We start from the raw sequence: 16,350 nt of genomic DNA on the forward strand, positions 1-16,350 counted from the left end.
GTCCAGGGTGGACCCCTGCCTTTCACCCAAAGAGAGCTGGGATAGGCTCCAGCAGATCCCTGTGACCCTGGTTAGGACTAAGTGGGTATAGATAATGGATGAATGACTCAAAGATGCCTGCAGAAATTAAATGTGATGCTTTAGTGAATTTCCTCTGCATGTAGCCTACTAATCTAATAAATAAATAAATAATATTTAATAAAGATACAAGAACGTGAGCTCAAGTTGTGTAGTCAATTTAATTCTGAGGTCCAACTATGCTCACAGTTATAGGCTGAGATATGCCACAGTGTGTGAAAGGATGTAGGCTACTGAAATGACTAAATTGACCACAAAAAGTCCTGTCAGGTGATTCAGTGTCTGCCCATGTAATTACATAAAACAGAGTTTAAGTGCTTTTCCATCTGATAACACGATTCATTCCGTATTTATTCCAAATGTACGAAACAAATTGCAACGTTATGTCATTGTTTATATGCAGCCTTGCTATGGCAGTGCTGTGTGTGTGGATATGACCAAACAAAAGCATCTGTTTTTCAGAAGAAGCGGTGAGTGAGGTCGTGCGTGTTGCTCGTAGTAAAGCCAAAAGAGCCTAAAGAGAAGACGCAGCGTGACCAACACTTACAGGACGTTTAAGTCTCCATCCCACAGCCCGGACTCAACAACGACACTATTGTGCAACCAGAGAGGCTGCTGCTTCACACACTGAGGTGAATATCCTGCAAACTTTGATTTTTGATGCTGATCCAGATGATATTGTTGCTCTAGGTGGAGTCTGGGGAGGCCCACTGCAGTCACCGAAGTAACAAGTCCAGGTTTGTGGTGGAATATTAACTTCCCGTCGGCTTTACGAGCACAAACGCTTTAGATCGGCGTCCCCGGAGCGCAGAGCAGAGTGGGACGGACTTGGATGTTCGTGAGCAGCTCCCGGTGCAACAGTAGCTCCAGTCAAGCCTCGCCAGCAAATAAATCAACATGACTAAGGTAAATACAAACAATGTTTTTGTGGCCCCGTCGTGTGTTTTTTTTTTTCTTGTGTCTTCAGCTTGTTGAAAAGTTTTGAAAGTCATTTAAATGCGCGATCAAAACCCGCGGAGTTTGCACCGCCTGTGGTCAGGACAGACGCGTGGACAGGAGGCTTCACATGTCTCCAAACTAAGTGACAATGTGTCACTGCGGTCTGAGCCAAAGTGCACGTGTGTTACTGTGTCACGAGAGTTATTTGCTCTGTTGAGCGGTTTTCAGTGAACCGTGACGGCCCGGTTGACATGACGCAACAGGCGCATCCACTTCCACAGGAAAAACTACACACAGGGATTTGCCAGATCGCGAGAGCAAATCCCTTAAAGGGTATTTACACCCAAATAAAGCATTAAGTGTGTTTAATCACGTTTATACAGAATATCTGTTTTTTTTTTATTTGCCCAAGTTTTGGGATTTGTCTGTGGACCACACCTCAAGGTCCATTTAGCTGCTGTTCTGGGGCTGTTGATCCAAACATGTGATGGCCGTCAGTAAATGGAGTCTGCTCAGTTACAATTCACATGTACAAGTTTTCATTTTCTAAGCCCTTTATAAATATCCTACATTTCACTGGACAGATTAAATTAAAATCAAATACAGACAGATAGTCCTGTATTTACATGGGTAGATGTTATTATATAAATGCATTTGTTATTTAGGCAGAACCGCTCTTTAAAAGAAGCATCAGCAGCAGTTCCACAATATAAAGTTAACTCCTTACAGGTATGTGGTGATACTGAATAAAATCCAGGGCTGTTTTTTGTGCGTTTAAAGTCAGTGTTGTTTATTTAAGGTAACACCTGCATCCTTGACAAATAAACTGTATTTCATGTGATCGGATCATTGGCACCAACCAGATCAATACACCAAGTTCAAGTTATTTGTATGAGCCCAGGGTTTTGTGTGAGAATATCCAGGTGAAGATTTGTCCTCTGCAAAGTTTTGTCTTTATAATCTAATGTTACTGCAAACAGTGATTATTTTCATTACTAAGCAAATGGGAAACTATTTTGAGAACGCTGAGAGCTTCGGATGACTATAGCTATATACTATAACTATATAGATATTCAATTTATGATTTTATAAAACAGTGAAAAGCAGCAAATCAAAACCTGACAAAGTGGATCTCAAGAATATTTTACAGTTGTTTGATATGTGGGTTAAATAATTGTCATTCATCACAGTTGCTGCTAATTAAATTTTGTAAATGAGCTAAGCAATTAATCAGCTATCATTTCTGCTGGACAATGTCACCTGTAACAATACATCACATATTATCTTGTGAAAGTGTAGTTTGCAGATGAAGGTGTAATTGTTCTTTCTAAATTTACACCAAAGCAGTAACAGGCGTGCTTAAAATGAAAACATCTATGTAAAGCACAGGTAATACACAATTAAACTGCTACAACAGTGAAACAAATGAAGTGTAAGTGCAGTAGATAATAAACAAGTTGTCTCATAATACAGGAATATATTGGATATATTTTGTCATTGTAGCTAAACACAAATCTTGGTAGCCTGCATTCCCTTGCAATGATTAACACGAGTATCTCAGGAGTGTTTGACTACGTGAAGGTTGCATCTGCCACGTTCTTCCTGCTCCATGGCAAAATATTGATCGGCTCTTGGTTAGAGATGATATAGTTATGGATTGAATCGGCAGGTGTTTGTTTATATTTAACCAAGAGAAGAGAGGGAAGACAATGGATTTGCTGTCAGCATTGTTGCTTAATTTGTGCCATATGACTGTGTTGTTCTCATCCAGTGACCAAACCTTTCCTCTTTTAGAAACTTTGTGGGACCAATTACCCAATCAGCATCTGCTTCATAGTGGTGAATGAGTTCTGTGAACGCTTCTCCTACTATGGCATGAAAGGTACATGTATGCAAAATTACTTCTGGGCGACATGGGGTGGTAAAAGAGGATTATAGATTGACAGGAGGTGGTCTAGGTTTGAATTTAACTGTGAAAAGTTGATGACACAAAGTGAAATGAGATGACGCTCAGATTGTTAAGCTGCCTAACAGTCACCAGGGGTAATATAACAAAGATAAGCCCGGACACTGTTTTTCCTTCACATGTTCTTGTTTCCTCTCAAATGTTTGTCTGTCACTACTTCAGTTTGTTCATGCACATCATAAACATAACATCTTAAAATCTCAGCTTGTTTTTCAGCTGCTAATTAAGACTTATGTGTAAATAATTTCAGTTAAATGAGTTCTGAGTAAGAAGTTTCATTCATTCAGCAGATCACTTACAAATGAATGCCATCACTGATTCATTGATCCATCCATTTTCTTCCACTTATCTGGAGTCAGACATCAGACACCGAGGCGTCACTTTCCTTTGCAGCTTTTTCAAGCACATCCTGGAGCAAGCTGAGGTTTTTCCAGACCATATGAGATATGTAGTCTGGATCTTCCCCAGGGGTCTGCTACCAGTTGGACACGCTCACAAGCATGTTACTGTCATTCATGAACAAGACCCCAAGATACTTAAACTCCTTCACTTGGGGCTGCATTTGTCAAAAACCTTCTCCAAGTCCAAAAACACATGTAGACTGGAAGAACCTCAATTTTAAACTTTTTATTTACTGCCACTAAACTGGCCTCAAATGCCATCAATACTTGTGGGGCAGGTTTTCTGCTTACTGAGCTGTGATGTTTACTTATAGATAGAAGGTCAAAGAGCATATAAAGTAAACATGGCCACGTGATCTTTACATTATATCTGCAACAGCTTTTGTAGTGATGAAAGAAAAACAGCTTTAAGGTTTAAAAATAAAATCTTCTCTCACACTTGTTGACAGTAACTTGTTTAGGACAGTCCTTGTTGACGTGCTATGGAGTTATTGCATTTGTGTATCTGTTTACAGCATTGCTGACACTCTATTTCCTCAACTACCTGCACTGGGACAAGGACCTGTCCACTGCTGTGTACCACGCTTTCAGCAGCCTCTGCTACTTCACACCCATTCTGGGAGCTCTCATTGCTGACTCCTGGCTTGGGAAATTCAAGTGAGTCCCTGTTTTACCTAGTCCCTGTTCACTGATGTATTAAACAGCCAGTTCAACCAAATCTCTCAAAAAGCAGTGGCTTCCTGCAGGAAGTTTTATTTACCCAGACACAACATGATGAAGGAGACTCTCCTCTTCCCATCACCCATGAATGACAAGCTGTTCAGATTTTGGTACTCGGATTATTTTACTTTCACAAGTAAATGAAATGAAAAGTGCAATTTACTATCTCTTCAGGGTGGTCCAGTCAAAATAACAATAACAAAACCCACTAACTCAAAACGCCCTATTCTACCTTAATAAAAAAGAAAACAATGAAGCATTAAACTTCACTTGACTCCTGAACAAACAAACAAACAAACAAAAAAAGATATAACATAAAAGGCTAAACACACCTTGGGTAAAAATACAGCTATTGAAGATATACCCAAGTTGACACAGGAGGCTGGAGACACATTTTGGCTGCTGGGTCTTGAAACTGGAAGGAGAAGAGCCCCCCAAGTTAGACAGGGAAGAAATTCAGTATTCAGTATTTCTGCCCTCATACACAGGAGCTTTGTCTAAATTGTGTAACATCACTGATTCAGGAAGATGAATCGCTCTGACCACAGACACACAGATTTTGTATATGAGAGGAGTGAATGTACATAACACACAGTTTGATCCCAACAGGACCATCATCTACCTGTCCATTGTCTACGTGATTGGCCATGTTGTCAAGTCGGTGGGAGCCATTCCCACTGTGGGAAATAATGACGTGCACATGTAAGTTACAGTATCTGGAGCTTATTGCTGAGTTATGTTTCACAATTATACTTCTGGTGGTGTAAGATGTTACGGGTGTTGATTTGTTCCTGATGATCGTGCTTTTCTCTTCCAGTGCCCTCTCCTTGCTAGGTCTGATACTCATTGCCCTTGGCACTGGAGGAATCAAACCCTGTGTGGCAGCATTTGGAGGAGACCAGTTTGACGAAGAGCATGTAAGGCAGAGAGCTTTTCTCTTTAGTCTGAAGGCATAAAAGAGGAGCAGCTTGTACTGTTTATATTCTATTTGCGGGTGATATCACCTGTTAGAAGATTCAGTAAGGTCCTTTGTTCCAAGCAGTTTCCCTTGTGGATGAGTAAAGTTAGGTTTAAGTCTTATGCCCAGAAACATCTATTAAGTAGAAATCATTCTGAGTGTAAATTTTAAAGTACTGTCTGCTGGTAATAAAGATTTTATATGGGTTACCAAAGGGCCTAAGGAGAAAATGTTGCCAATTAAACTATTTCTCTCAACGAAACAACCTCCCTGCAATTCAACCTCAGTGCTTGTAGGTTTATGTGTTAGTTTTACACACTGTCTCCAGGTCTCCTGCAGCATCTCCTCAGTGTTTCAGTGTTTTCTTGATCATCTCCAGGTGAGCGAGAGGCAGAAATTCTTCTCCATTTTCTACATGTCAATCAACGCCGGGAGCCTGTTGTCGACTGTGATTACACCCATACTGAGAGGTGAGTATGCACAATGCACAACACTGCATCCAAGTGTGAATGGCATTATTGTAATGCTGGGTTTACTCCTGCAGGGGATGTGCAGTGTTTCGGCGGTGACTGCTATGCTCTGGCCTTTGGGGTTCCTGCAGCTCTGATGATCGTGGCTTTAGGTGAGTGTTCATCCACCCGCAACACGGCCTGGTCAGATGTAATCCACAGAGCAGGGCGTTCGGCCAGTGACTGCACACCACTGAGCTGCTTCGCGGTCAAAGTAATGAAGCACATAAATGTGAATGCAGCCCAAGGTGTATGGATGTAAATCGCATATTCTACTGAAGGATATCACTTTTTAGAAAAAATGTAAACCAAAATATAAAGGTATGACATAAAGTCGCAACACAGTTTAGCAGTTTTAATGTTTCTACTATTGTGTCTTAATTGATTGTCATATTAATTGTCATATTTCGGATTATAAACTTGATTCAGGCTGCAGTCTGCATGCTGAGAACATGTTTTTACAATATGAGGTCCAGCCTTTGACAGGCTAGGCTTGATCAAAGCTCCTCCACATACGTCCTGACAGTCAGTTATCTCTGCATCTGGATCACCGTCACCTCTGACCTTTGTGGGATTCGTGCTTGCATGGCCACTCACTGTGAAAACAAACTCTGCATTCAGTATTAGAAAGGCCGGAGACGGATCGTAGTGAGGGTGAGACGAAGTATGGGCTTCAGTGTTACAGGCCTGAAACGTGTTTACAGCATGTTAGAATTTATTCCTCCAAAGCATTTCAAAAGCCACTGTATGTGGTTTATGTATCTAAAAGCTAGACTGCTGTTAGATTCCACTCTTTTTGTCACTCAGCGCTGTACCTGGTCTTAATTTGTGGTAACAGTATGTTGTTGCGAGCAGATATGAGCGTGTTTATACTCCGATAATGAGGCAGCCGAGCTATACCCAACATAAACTGTTGTCTGAGTTGAGTCACTCCATCCATTTTGTGCAGTTGTGTTCATTGCTGGCAGCGGGATGTACAAGAGGAATCCTCCACAGGGAAACATTCTGTTGGAAGTGTGCAATTGCATTGGGGTGAGTCATGTCCCAGTTGTCTCCAGTCATATCAGATGGTTTAGTGCAAACGTATTGATCCAGTGCTATTTATTGTCATTTTGTACTCTAATAAAATTATGTGTTTTGTGTGGCTTCTGTGTCTGTTTCTGTTAGAGCTGTCCACATTTCTCTCTTCATTCCCATTTTTACCTTTGGTTTGCAGTTTGCAATCAAAAACCGCTGGAGGAGCTTGAAGTCCGACCCTCAGAGGAATCACTGGTTGGACTGGGCTGAGGAGAAATACTCGGTAAAAGTCACATGATGATTTGGATTTTTGTTTGTATTCATAAAGGTCAAAAGAGTAGTAATAATTCATCCTGTCTGTTTGTGTTAACAGAAGCGGCTGATCCAGGAGATTAAGATGGTGCTGCGGGTTCTTGTGCTCTACATCCCACTGCCAATGTTCTGGGCTCTGTTCGATCAGCAGGTATGTGAAGGCAAAAGGCTTATGATCTGTCACAACAAGAGCACCTCTCTTCACTGTGTCCTGCTCGTTATAAACTTATAAAGTGGAGTTTAGGTCTTTCTTCTGTTTGGTTAGATAGTAGAATTGTAACAGGTTGTCAAAGGGTCACTTAAATGTGTTGGGCTAAAGAATGCAGACTTGTGTTTGTTCTTGAGAATTAGCAACGCTCACAACCTAAAAGAAATTTCCACGATGTAATTCACACACCATGCACTAAAGTTGAACACAAGGAAAAAGTCAAAAGAGGAATCTGCAGATGGAAAAGTTGGTGAACCACTTTGGCCCAGGCTGAAATATCTCAACAAATATTGGATGGATCGCCATGAACTTTGGTTCAGACATTTACGTTCCCCTCAGAATGAATAAGGAATGAGAATGATCTGTTGACATGCTGGCCAACATGAGTATATAGAGGTGTAATTAAAAAGGAGAATATAAAGCAAAGCACAGAAGAAGGAATTTATTGAGGGTTTTTTATGTTTAAATCAAATATCAGGTTCAGTTCTTTTTGCTTGTACGATCACATTCAGTCTTCTCAATGAGCTCTTGGTCAAAGGTTTGTGTCATGGTTCTTTTATAAAACCCTGTCACTGTTATCTTCCCCTCTGGCCAACACTCAACACAGCCCTTTGATCATGGAAAAACCCAAAGCCGTGCTCAGCATTCCTCAGTTTTACCTCTGCTGAACTCATCCTTCAATTCAAATGACAAAACACTAACAAAATTGTGTTTTCTGTGGAAGACTGGTTAAGTCTAGCAGTTTACCAGTTGTTTATTATTATTCTCTCCAAAAAAAGAGTTAAAGTTAATAGTTTTAACAACACTCAGTGTTCTTTTTTGTTTTGTTTTGTTTTGCTTTTTTTTTTTCTTGCAGGGTTCCCGGTGGACGCTTCAAGCCACGAGGATGAACATGGCTTTTGTAAGAGTTATCTTTCATGAATTTGCAATACTGTAAAATTTCAAAAAGCTGATAACGTCTTTTATATCACTGGGTGGGTTCTGATGCTTATCTGATTACACAAACCTATAAAACAGATCTTTTTGCATCTCCTGTGCAATGACATGTTGTAATTTGTCATCTTATTTTAGCAAACTCCATTGTTTATGGCTTTGATAAATCATGCACTCATGAGGTTTAGATTTATGGAGTCAAAGTTTAAGTGTTTGTCCTGCCAGGCTGAAATCATCTTGTTTTATTACAGGGAGATGCTTTCAGTATTAAACCTGACCAAATGCAGGTACGTGCAGCTCTTTCTGCTCTCAGTGGGATCTAGTTTGTGTACACTGTCTCTGATCCCATGATAAGTAAAAATGTAGGACGAGTTATCCCTACAAAGGAAAATAATGAATCAGGTGCCTCTTACCTCCTAAAATCCAGTTTCCCCCTCGTGTTTCCCCTGGTCTGACACTCGATACTACATGTTTATATAACCAGCGCTCAAATGAAGCTTCATTATGACATTCAAGCTTCATTCTTCCCCTTGGAAACACAGGTTGAGTTTGATTTTAAAGACATTTTATAGCTTTATAAAGTTTTAGGCAATTTAGGGAATTGAAAAGTCTGTACACCAGTTTGGTGTTTACACCATTGTCACACTTGCACACTGTACCATCCCCAGTTAGTAAAGGGAATAAAAAGAGGCTGTGATGACGCCAACAATCATTTTATTTCAGTTTAAGTAAGTTAAGTGCTTTAATTTCAACACTTATATTTCCAACAGTTTATAACTGGTTTAAATGACTATGGAAGTAAAATGTAAATTATAGATTGAAATGCAGGAAACACAACATTTAGTTTCCTACCTAAGCTACCTACCTAAGATGGCTAAGATTTAGATGTCATGTTTTTTGAAAGGCTGGAATCAGTGTCTTATCTGTGTGGGTGTATCCATGTGTTAAATCATCCCAGTTCAACTATCATGATGCTGGATAAACATTAAACAATTAAAAGACTTTTGGACTGTAAAACATTAATGGTTTCTTTGTCTGTAAGATTTGGATCAAACCCAGTCTAAATTAGAGGACTATAATGAGTTTCAGTATAGATGTATATCATCCCTTTTCTCACATGGATGCTGTTTCATATTTCATGTGCTTGAGTGTCCAATACCTATATTCATTTTGGATGAAACCACACACCAGTGTGCCACATCAGTACAGATCAGGTAAATGCACTGAAAGCAAGTGATGCTTGACTTGGCAGTGACTCTGTTCTTATGAAACATTTTTACAGCTGTTTATCAAATCCATCTTGCCACCTCTTCACTGGTGATATCGAATTAGAATCTCTGTTAGTGTCTTTGTTATGTGTCTATAACCTTCATGATTTTATGAGCTTTATGGGAATTTTATAGATTTTTTTTGTTATTAATTTACAGGAGAGTGTTTTTTTCTTTCTCCCTGTTGTGTAGATGTTGAATGCGTTGCTGATTCTGGTCTTTGTGCCCATCTTTGACCTCGTCATATATCCGCTTGTTCGCCTCTGCAGAATCAATGTCACGTGAGTTGCAGCCTGATGTTTTGGTTACTCCTGGTTTTATAGCAGGCGTGAGCATTTAGGAAACCTCTTAAACTGGGAAAATGAGCTGACAGATGCATATACCAATATACATAGTTAACAACTGAAGGACATGTGTGCATGTTCACAAACAAATATCAATCTGATGAGTGTCTTGTCACTTACTACTTCTCTTTATTATCCAAGGATTATTTTCACACACTATTGCAAAACACAAGTTCTGCTTTAAACGACACGTGTCAGCATTTATTTCTCAACAAAGAAGAACTAAAACTAATTTCAGAAATAAAAATGTGGTGTGGTTTAACGCACAGTCAGTACAGATGTGCATTATAATTACTCATTTTTAATGTCTTTTAGAAAATAACGCTCAACAGATTATTATGTCAGAACAAGTTATGAGGCAGGTCAGTGAGGACTCTGATGGCTCTGCAGTGATAAAGCCTGACAGTGAACACACATTGGGCTTGTTGTGTTTAGAAGTGTTGACTGTGTCACTGACTGTCTTCAGGCCTCTAAGGAAAATGGCCACAGGAATGGTTTTTGCAGCTTTGGCTTTTGGAGCAGCCACACTGGTGGAGGTGAACGTCGTGGTACGTATGAGCATCAATCATCAGTCTTTCCTCTTGGTTGTCAAAACCTTGCAGGCAAGCACTCGCAGCCAGAAACATCATTTCTTTCAATTCTTTAATGTTGTTTTTTTTTTTTAGTGCTGTAGTGTCCCGAAAAGTCCTGCAAATGCTGAGCAGTCCTTATGTTCGGGTTGTTAGATGAGCTGTCACAAGGCCCTGAATTTATTTTTGTCTTATAACACCTGCCAGCTGAAACTAGAGCTGTGAGGTAAATTTGAAACCATCTGGCATCCAGGGTGGCCGTACAGATTAATAAGACATTTTGTACAGACATTCATGTCCCTTGTGGTAGACTGGTGATCAATCCAGAGTGGAGCCCACATCTCCCCTAGATAATGGATAGATGGATTACATTCATTTGAATTGTAATAACTTTTGTGACTTTTCATCTAGCACCAACACTTGTGGTTTTTAATATCTTGACAACTTTGGAATGTAATACTGCTGAAAAGCACAATATTTCTGAAAGCGTCTGGTGCAGTAAATGGCTTCTCTGTCCAAGTCAGGCTACTAGACATCTGGGCTGACTGTTTTTGGTGTGTGTACCAGATGTGGCAGTAGCACCAGACATTGATATATGCAGGCCTGATTCTGGCTGAGGATCTGGGGTGTGTTGAGCCAGAAGAAACACAGATATGTGACCTGAATAGTTGCCAACATGCACGTGGCTATAAATACACCCAGAAAGAGGCTATGTCCCCCTGAAAACACCATATAATCATCTTGGTCAATTTTGTGTAATTGTGTGTGTTGTAAATTTGAATCAGCGTGGAAACCACATAAGACATGCTTTATATATATATAATAACTATACTAATATAATTTATTAATACTGAATTAAAAGACTGTGTTCTCTGATATTTATCAGTGTGGTGCTCTCATTTCCATCTCCATCTGTTAGAAAACAGTGGTGGATCCTCCACCTGCGGGGAATTGTCTCCTGCAGGTCTTTAACCTGGCAAATGGGAGCATCAGTGTGAAAATTCCCGACAGCGACCTGTTTCCAGAGCCGATCCAGTACCTTGAGGTAACCAGACAGGAGGGGAAAACAATTTTTTATTCAAAGTGGATGCAGAGCAGCACAAAGTCCTCACATTCATACATATTTATATGCTGTTTATTCATCTGCTTTTGCATTTAAAACACAAGTCAGGACTGTGGGCCCTTAATTTACTGGCAGTCTAAGGTTTGAATGAAGATGTGTTTGGCTTGTGGGAGAGTGCTGACTTATCACACCTTTTACACACTTAGTTTTGTCTTTATCTAACCAGAAATGTATTTGATGAATCATTTGTTTTGCGAGGTGTGTGTCCTGGCTGCAGCAGCACATAGGACAGAGAAACTCTAAAACACATAAATCACATTTACAATAAAATATGTGAAATACGTCGAGAATAAACAAGAATCACTGATACAAATAAGATCACAAGGATAATGTAAAACTATAAGCATACAGTTTAGCATTACAGAAATAGAAGCCTGCAGACTGTCGGCTGTACTGTTTGCCTTTGTCAAACCTCTTGAGGCCTTTAAAAGCTTGTTTTTCTGTTTAAAGTCTTCATTGCATTTTAATGAACAAAGAAAGATGAACTTCAGGTTTTCCAGCTTCTTCAGATTCATTATACAGTAGGATGCATGCTGTATAATATGAGGCTGATGGTTTCATTTTCTAAGCAATATTAATAGATGTATCTTTAAAAAAAAAAACTGAATGGTGCCTTATTTCATTCGCTCATTTTGTCAAAGAACCTGAACATTAACCCTCCACTTTCTGTGTGTCAGGATCCTCCTGAATATAAGACGCTTCTACTGGGCACATCCAGCAAGGACCTCATGATGCAAGTTACGTTCGAGGGAACTGCCTACGAGTGTGAGCAGATGTTTGAACAAGAAAAGGCATACAGTCTCATCTTATACAGCAGCACTACTGGGATCAAGTGCAAACTCGTGAGTTTCCTTCAAAATTGATTTCAAATCTTCATTTTTTTTCAAAAGCATTCGATATTCTATCGACTAAATAAGCAAGTTTTCATATGAACATACTTTAAGATACATACATTAATACTTTAAAACTCTATTTAAAGCCTATTATTATTATTATTTTTAGTAGTAGTGGTGGTGGTAATTATAAGAAGGTATAAGTTTTGATTTTCTTTGACAAACTTGTATAAGAGTGTAAAGTAAAAATACTTGCATGAAGTCATATATCACCAGAACAAAAAAGATTAGTAGTATTAGTATTGACATGAGCTTCCCTGATATGGCTGCATTTATCTGTCACCCAGGTGGAAGACTTTATAAAGAAAAATGAAAATGGGAATCCTCTTCTGAGGTAAATATGTTAAATGTTAGAGTTTGAGAGTATTGTTTATACCTATAACTACAAGTGAAACATTTAAATGTAATTTAGCCTCAAAGTTAGAATTTCCTTTCTGCTTTAAAAATGCGGGTCAGCTTAGTTAACCTAATCAGTTAAGTTTGTTCACGAGTTTCTCTGATGCCAATTGAATAGATTCCTCAGCACAGAGACAGAGGCAATAGACCTGACTGTTGGAGCTGTGACTTTCCAAGTGCCTGCCAATTACAACGTTTCTGCAAACAGGACTGTGGAGCGGGGCGAGTGAGTAAGACCCAGGGCACAAAAGGCATAAACAATCCTGAAGCCACTGGCTGTCTAGCTGCTGTTCCAAAAGCTTCTCTCCCTAATGCAAAGAGAATTTATTTCCTTTGTTCTGATGAGTGTCTACACTGACAAAACACACATAAACTTGCTGCCACTCAAGCGTTCCTTTGCATTTGAAAGCAGCTACTGTATAATCTGTATGTTTGGTTTACTCTCAACAGTCTCAACTCATACAGTGACTGTAAACTAAACCATAGCTACTTAAACCATGCTATGTTGTCTTTTCTAGATACCCAGATGTCAGCTGCCACTCAGAGTCAAAGGAGTGTGGTCCTCTTAACCTGGGCCTGCTGGACTTTGGAGCTTCCTACACTGTCATACTGACTGGGGTCAGGATGCCTGTCATACACCTGACATCTCATACAAAGATTTCACAAGTCACCCATACTCATGACACCATCTCTGTTTGCTCTGTCAGGAGGGGCTGAGTAACATTGTGCCTCATAAGATGGAGGATGTAAAGGCCAACAACGTGCACATTGCCTGGCAGATCCCCCAGTATGTCCTCATAACTGCCGGAGAGGTCATGTTCTCCATTACCGGCTTGGAGTTCTCCTACGCACAGGTTTGTCATCAATTGGTGTGATGAATGTGAACTTTTTAGCTTAGAGACAGGATGAGGCTTCACTCTGCTGCTTCACACTGTAACTCTCTGATAGTTGGAATATGTTTACTGTGCTGGCTCAGTCCAAGGCAAAGCTTTTACAATGGATTTTAAAATACCCATAGAATTATATCAAAACACCTTTGCAAAGGAAATATATGTTTTCACAGTGCATCAGACATATTTTAACAAAATATTGAGCAAACAAATGGAGGATGAAAGGTGTTATGCAGTTGTACAAGGATGGAGTGTTTCAGGGTTTGGAGCACTCCTTTAAAGATCCTGTGAAATTTGTAGTTAAGGTTTCTGACAAGCTGCTATATTTTGCAGAATAGTGCATCTTAGTAGTGGATTTAGGCTTCATGAGTGGGTGCACACGTGACAGATGTTCATCAACCCTGCCTACTCTGTCAAACTGCTGTTCTCTGGATCTCTGTTCTCTTCAGGCACCAGCTAACATGAAGTCAGTCCTGCAGGCCGGCTGGCTGCTTACTGTCGCATTTGGGAACGTGATAGTGCTGATTGTGGCGGAGGGGGCAGGCCTGGAACAGGTGCGACTTCATGGAAACATTGAAATCCTTTCCAAAAAATACAAGGAATGAGGGTGTACCTACCAAAACCACAGACCCAACTTTTAAATAGAATAGTTTCAAGGCTATGCTCCCTAAATTACCAAAAGACACATTAGTCACTCTTTAGTGGTGTCAATGCAGAAACTTAGTTTTTTATCTACCAAAGTTATTTTTTCAGTCAGTAAAGGTAAACTTCAATTTGAACATTCACAGCATAAAAAAAAAAAATCATTAATTAGCAGTGTTTCTTCCAGGCCCAACTAGTGTGGATTATTATGGTCTGGTCCCTGTAGTTAAATTGAAACATTCATTCTTAAGTGCTGTGCTCCACATTCACCTCCACTGCACTGGGGTAGAGGCAAATTCCTTAAAGGCAGACATGTGCACCACTAGGGCTGAGTGTTTTCTTCTTTGTGATCTGGTGAAAATCAACCTTTTAAGAAAACTTCCTTTTGTCACAAGCATTTTGCACGACCTCTCCAGAGTACAGCAAATCCACACAGTGACCAGACTCACTCTCCCCCCAGTATGGTTCATACACTAACCAGTATTTGTTGTCACAGTGGAAAGAGTTCTTGCTGTTTGCCGGCCTGCTTTTGGGCGTCTTCTTCATCTTCTCCATCATGGCCTACTTCTACACCTACGTTGACCCTGATCAGCTGGATAAGTTTTACCTGGAGGGCTCAGGGAAGGAGGAAAGCGATGATGACAACACGAAGAAAAAAAGTAATGACATTAACCTGAAAAAAACAGAGAAGAGCACCAGACTGTAAGTGCCCCACTTTACATAAGACATCTTCTTTGCTGTAGCTGGTTTGATTTGAAGGCAAAAGGTGATGTGCTGGATGAGCTACGCAGGCAGCCATCCCATGAAGTTCCTGCTTTATGTTTTTCTTTGAACTTACTTTTTTGAGAGTGAAGCACTAAGATGACATTGTTTGGACATTTCCTGAAGGTTAGAAGCCCAGTGTGTGTGTTTGTGACTCCCCTTAATATCTGAAACCTTTAACACTCCAGACTGACTGATTGCATGGAAGGTGTCGTTCACTTTGTCGTAATCATATCAAGTGTTATTTCAAATGAAGTTTAATATTTTCTGTATATATATAAGTTGCATATTACCTATATTTTATATAAGGAAAAATAATAATCATAATCTATACTGTTCTTGACAGAACATGTTGGAGAACTGACTCAGTTTACATTGTGTGCCTAGAAAAATGATATCAGGACAGTAGCAGCTGGTTTTTTATGGCAGTTTCTCACTATAAAGGAAGCTGCCAGAGCACTCTGAAACACACTTATATGTTAATGTTAAATGCATCACAATGAAACAATTGTCACCTTTATTTTGGTGAACTCCTTTTATTATTGGCTAAACAGCTGTAAACAGGGTTCTGTAAGCTCTACTTGTGGAGTCAACGTCTTAGATTATTTTTTCTTAATGTTTTTTTTATTGTCTGTCTTTTGATATGATTTCCTGAAAACAAAGCTTGTTATTGCTGAATGTCTGTGACAGCATTGTCGAACATATTAATAAAACTACTTAACATACAGTTCTTTAACAAACAGTAACAACAAGCCGAATCGCTGCAGGATGAAACCTGCCTGGCTGGTAGGAAATCATATATATGTACAGACAAAACTCATAGTACTTGACTTTTTCAAAGACAACGCTTTGACACATCACTGTAGTTAAAGTACAGGTGTAAATAAAATGAATGAACACTGAATTACATTTAACTGCTTCAGTTTCCGGGTTCTCGTACTGTTCATGCTGGCTCAGTGTTATGGTCTACAAACAGCTATTGTTAATGTTATTAGTATTAGTAATGACACTTTTCCTACTATGACAAGTCAATACAACTGCTGTGAAACAGCTCTATAGAAATGTATTGTATACATTTCTTTGTTTATGTTCTAGATCCTACGAAACCTTCGTGAAAAGATTTGTTATTCAGTAGAAAGTGGAAATTGTACTGCTCCCTAGTAAGTTCTGTAAATAGACTGATGTAATGCTGAAACATAATTCCTGTGCTGTTGGAAATTTAAATGAAATGTGCTTCTTTCTTCACTAGAACACTTTTGCATCATAATATATTATGTAAAATCTGTGATTACCTATGTTCAGGTGAATATGTGAATATGAATATGGTTCATGTCAGAGAAAAAATGACCTTTAATGAATAAATTGTTACTAGAAAGATCACATCTATTATACCCATAGATGCTTTGTCTCTTTTAAGGTGTA

The 16,350-nt window shown here is 39.4% G+C and overlaps 1 protein-coding gene across 2 annotated transcripts; it reads left to right on the top strand.

Moving 5' to 3' along the window:
- The first annotated feature begins 569 nt into the window (after positions 1–569).
- slc15a2 (solute carrier family 15 member 2) lies at positions 570–16,303 on the top strand. Of its 2 annotated transcripts, none has more exons than XM_026295893.2 (22): positions 570–984; positions 2,812–2,899; positions 3,900–4,041; positions 4,714–4,806; positions 4,922–5,021; positions 5,442–5,532; positions 5,607–5,684; positions 6,521–6,603; positions 6,788–6,871; positions 6,962–7,051; positions 7,965–8,009; positions 8,293–8,328; positions 9,502–9,590; positions 10,120–10,201; positions 11,142–11,267; positions 12,023–12,187; positions 12,526–12,572; positions 12,753–12,860; positions 13,153–13,252; positions 13,342–13,488; positions 13,974–14,078; positions 14,663–16,303. In XM_026295893.2, the coding sequence occupies exons 1-22, from the start codon at positions 976–978 to the stop codon at positions 14,870–14,872; spliced, it is 2,118 nt and encodes a 705-aa protein (XP_026151678.1). In that variant the 5' UTR covers positions 570–975; the 3' UTR covers positions 14,873–16,303. The 2 variants fall into 2 exon arrangements, with proteins under 2 accessions (XP_026151678.1, XP_026151679.1); XM_026295894.2 differs by having other exon boundaries at positions 13,345–13,488.
- Positions 16,304–16,350: the final 47 nt, after the last annotated feature.

This window comes from Mastacembelus armatus, chromosome 21 (assembly GCF_900324485.2).
Source record: "Mastacembelus armatus chromosome 21, fMasArm1.2, whole genome shotgun sequence".
NCBI classification, from domain to species: Eukaryota; Metazoa; Chordata; class Actinopteri; order Synbranchiformes; family Mastacembelidae; genus Mastacembelus; species Mastacembelus armatus.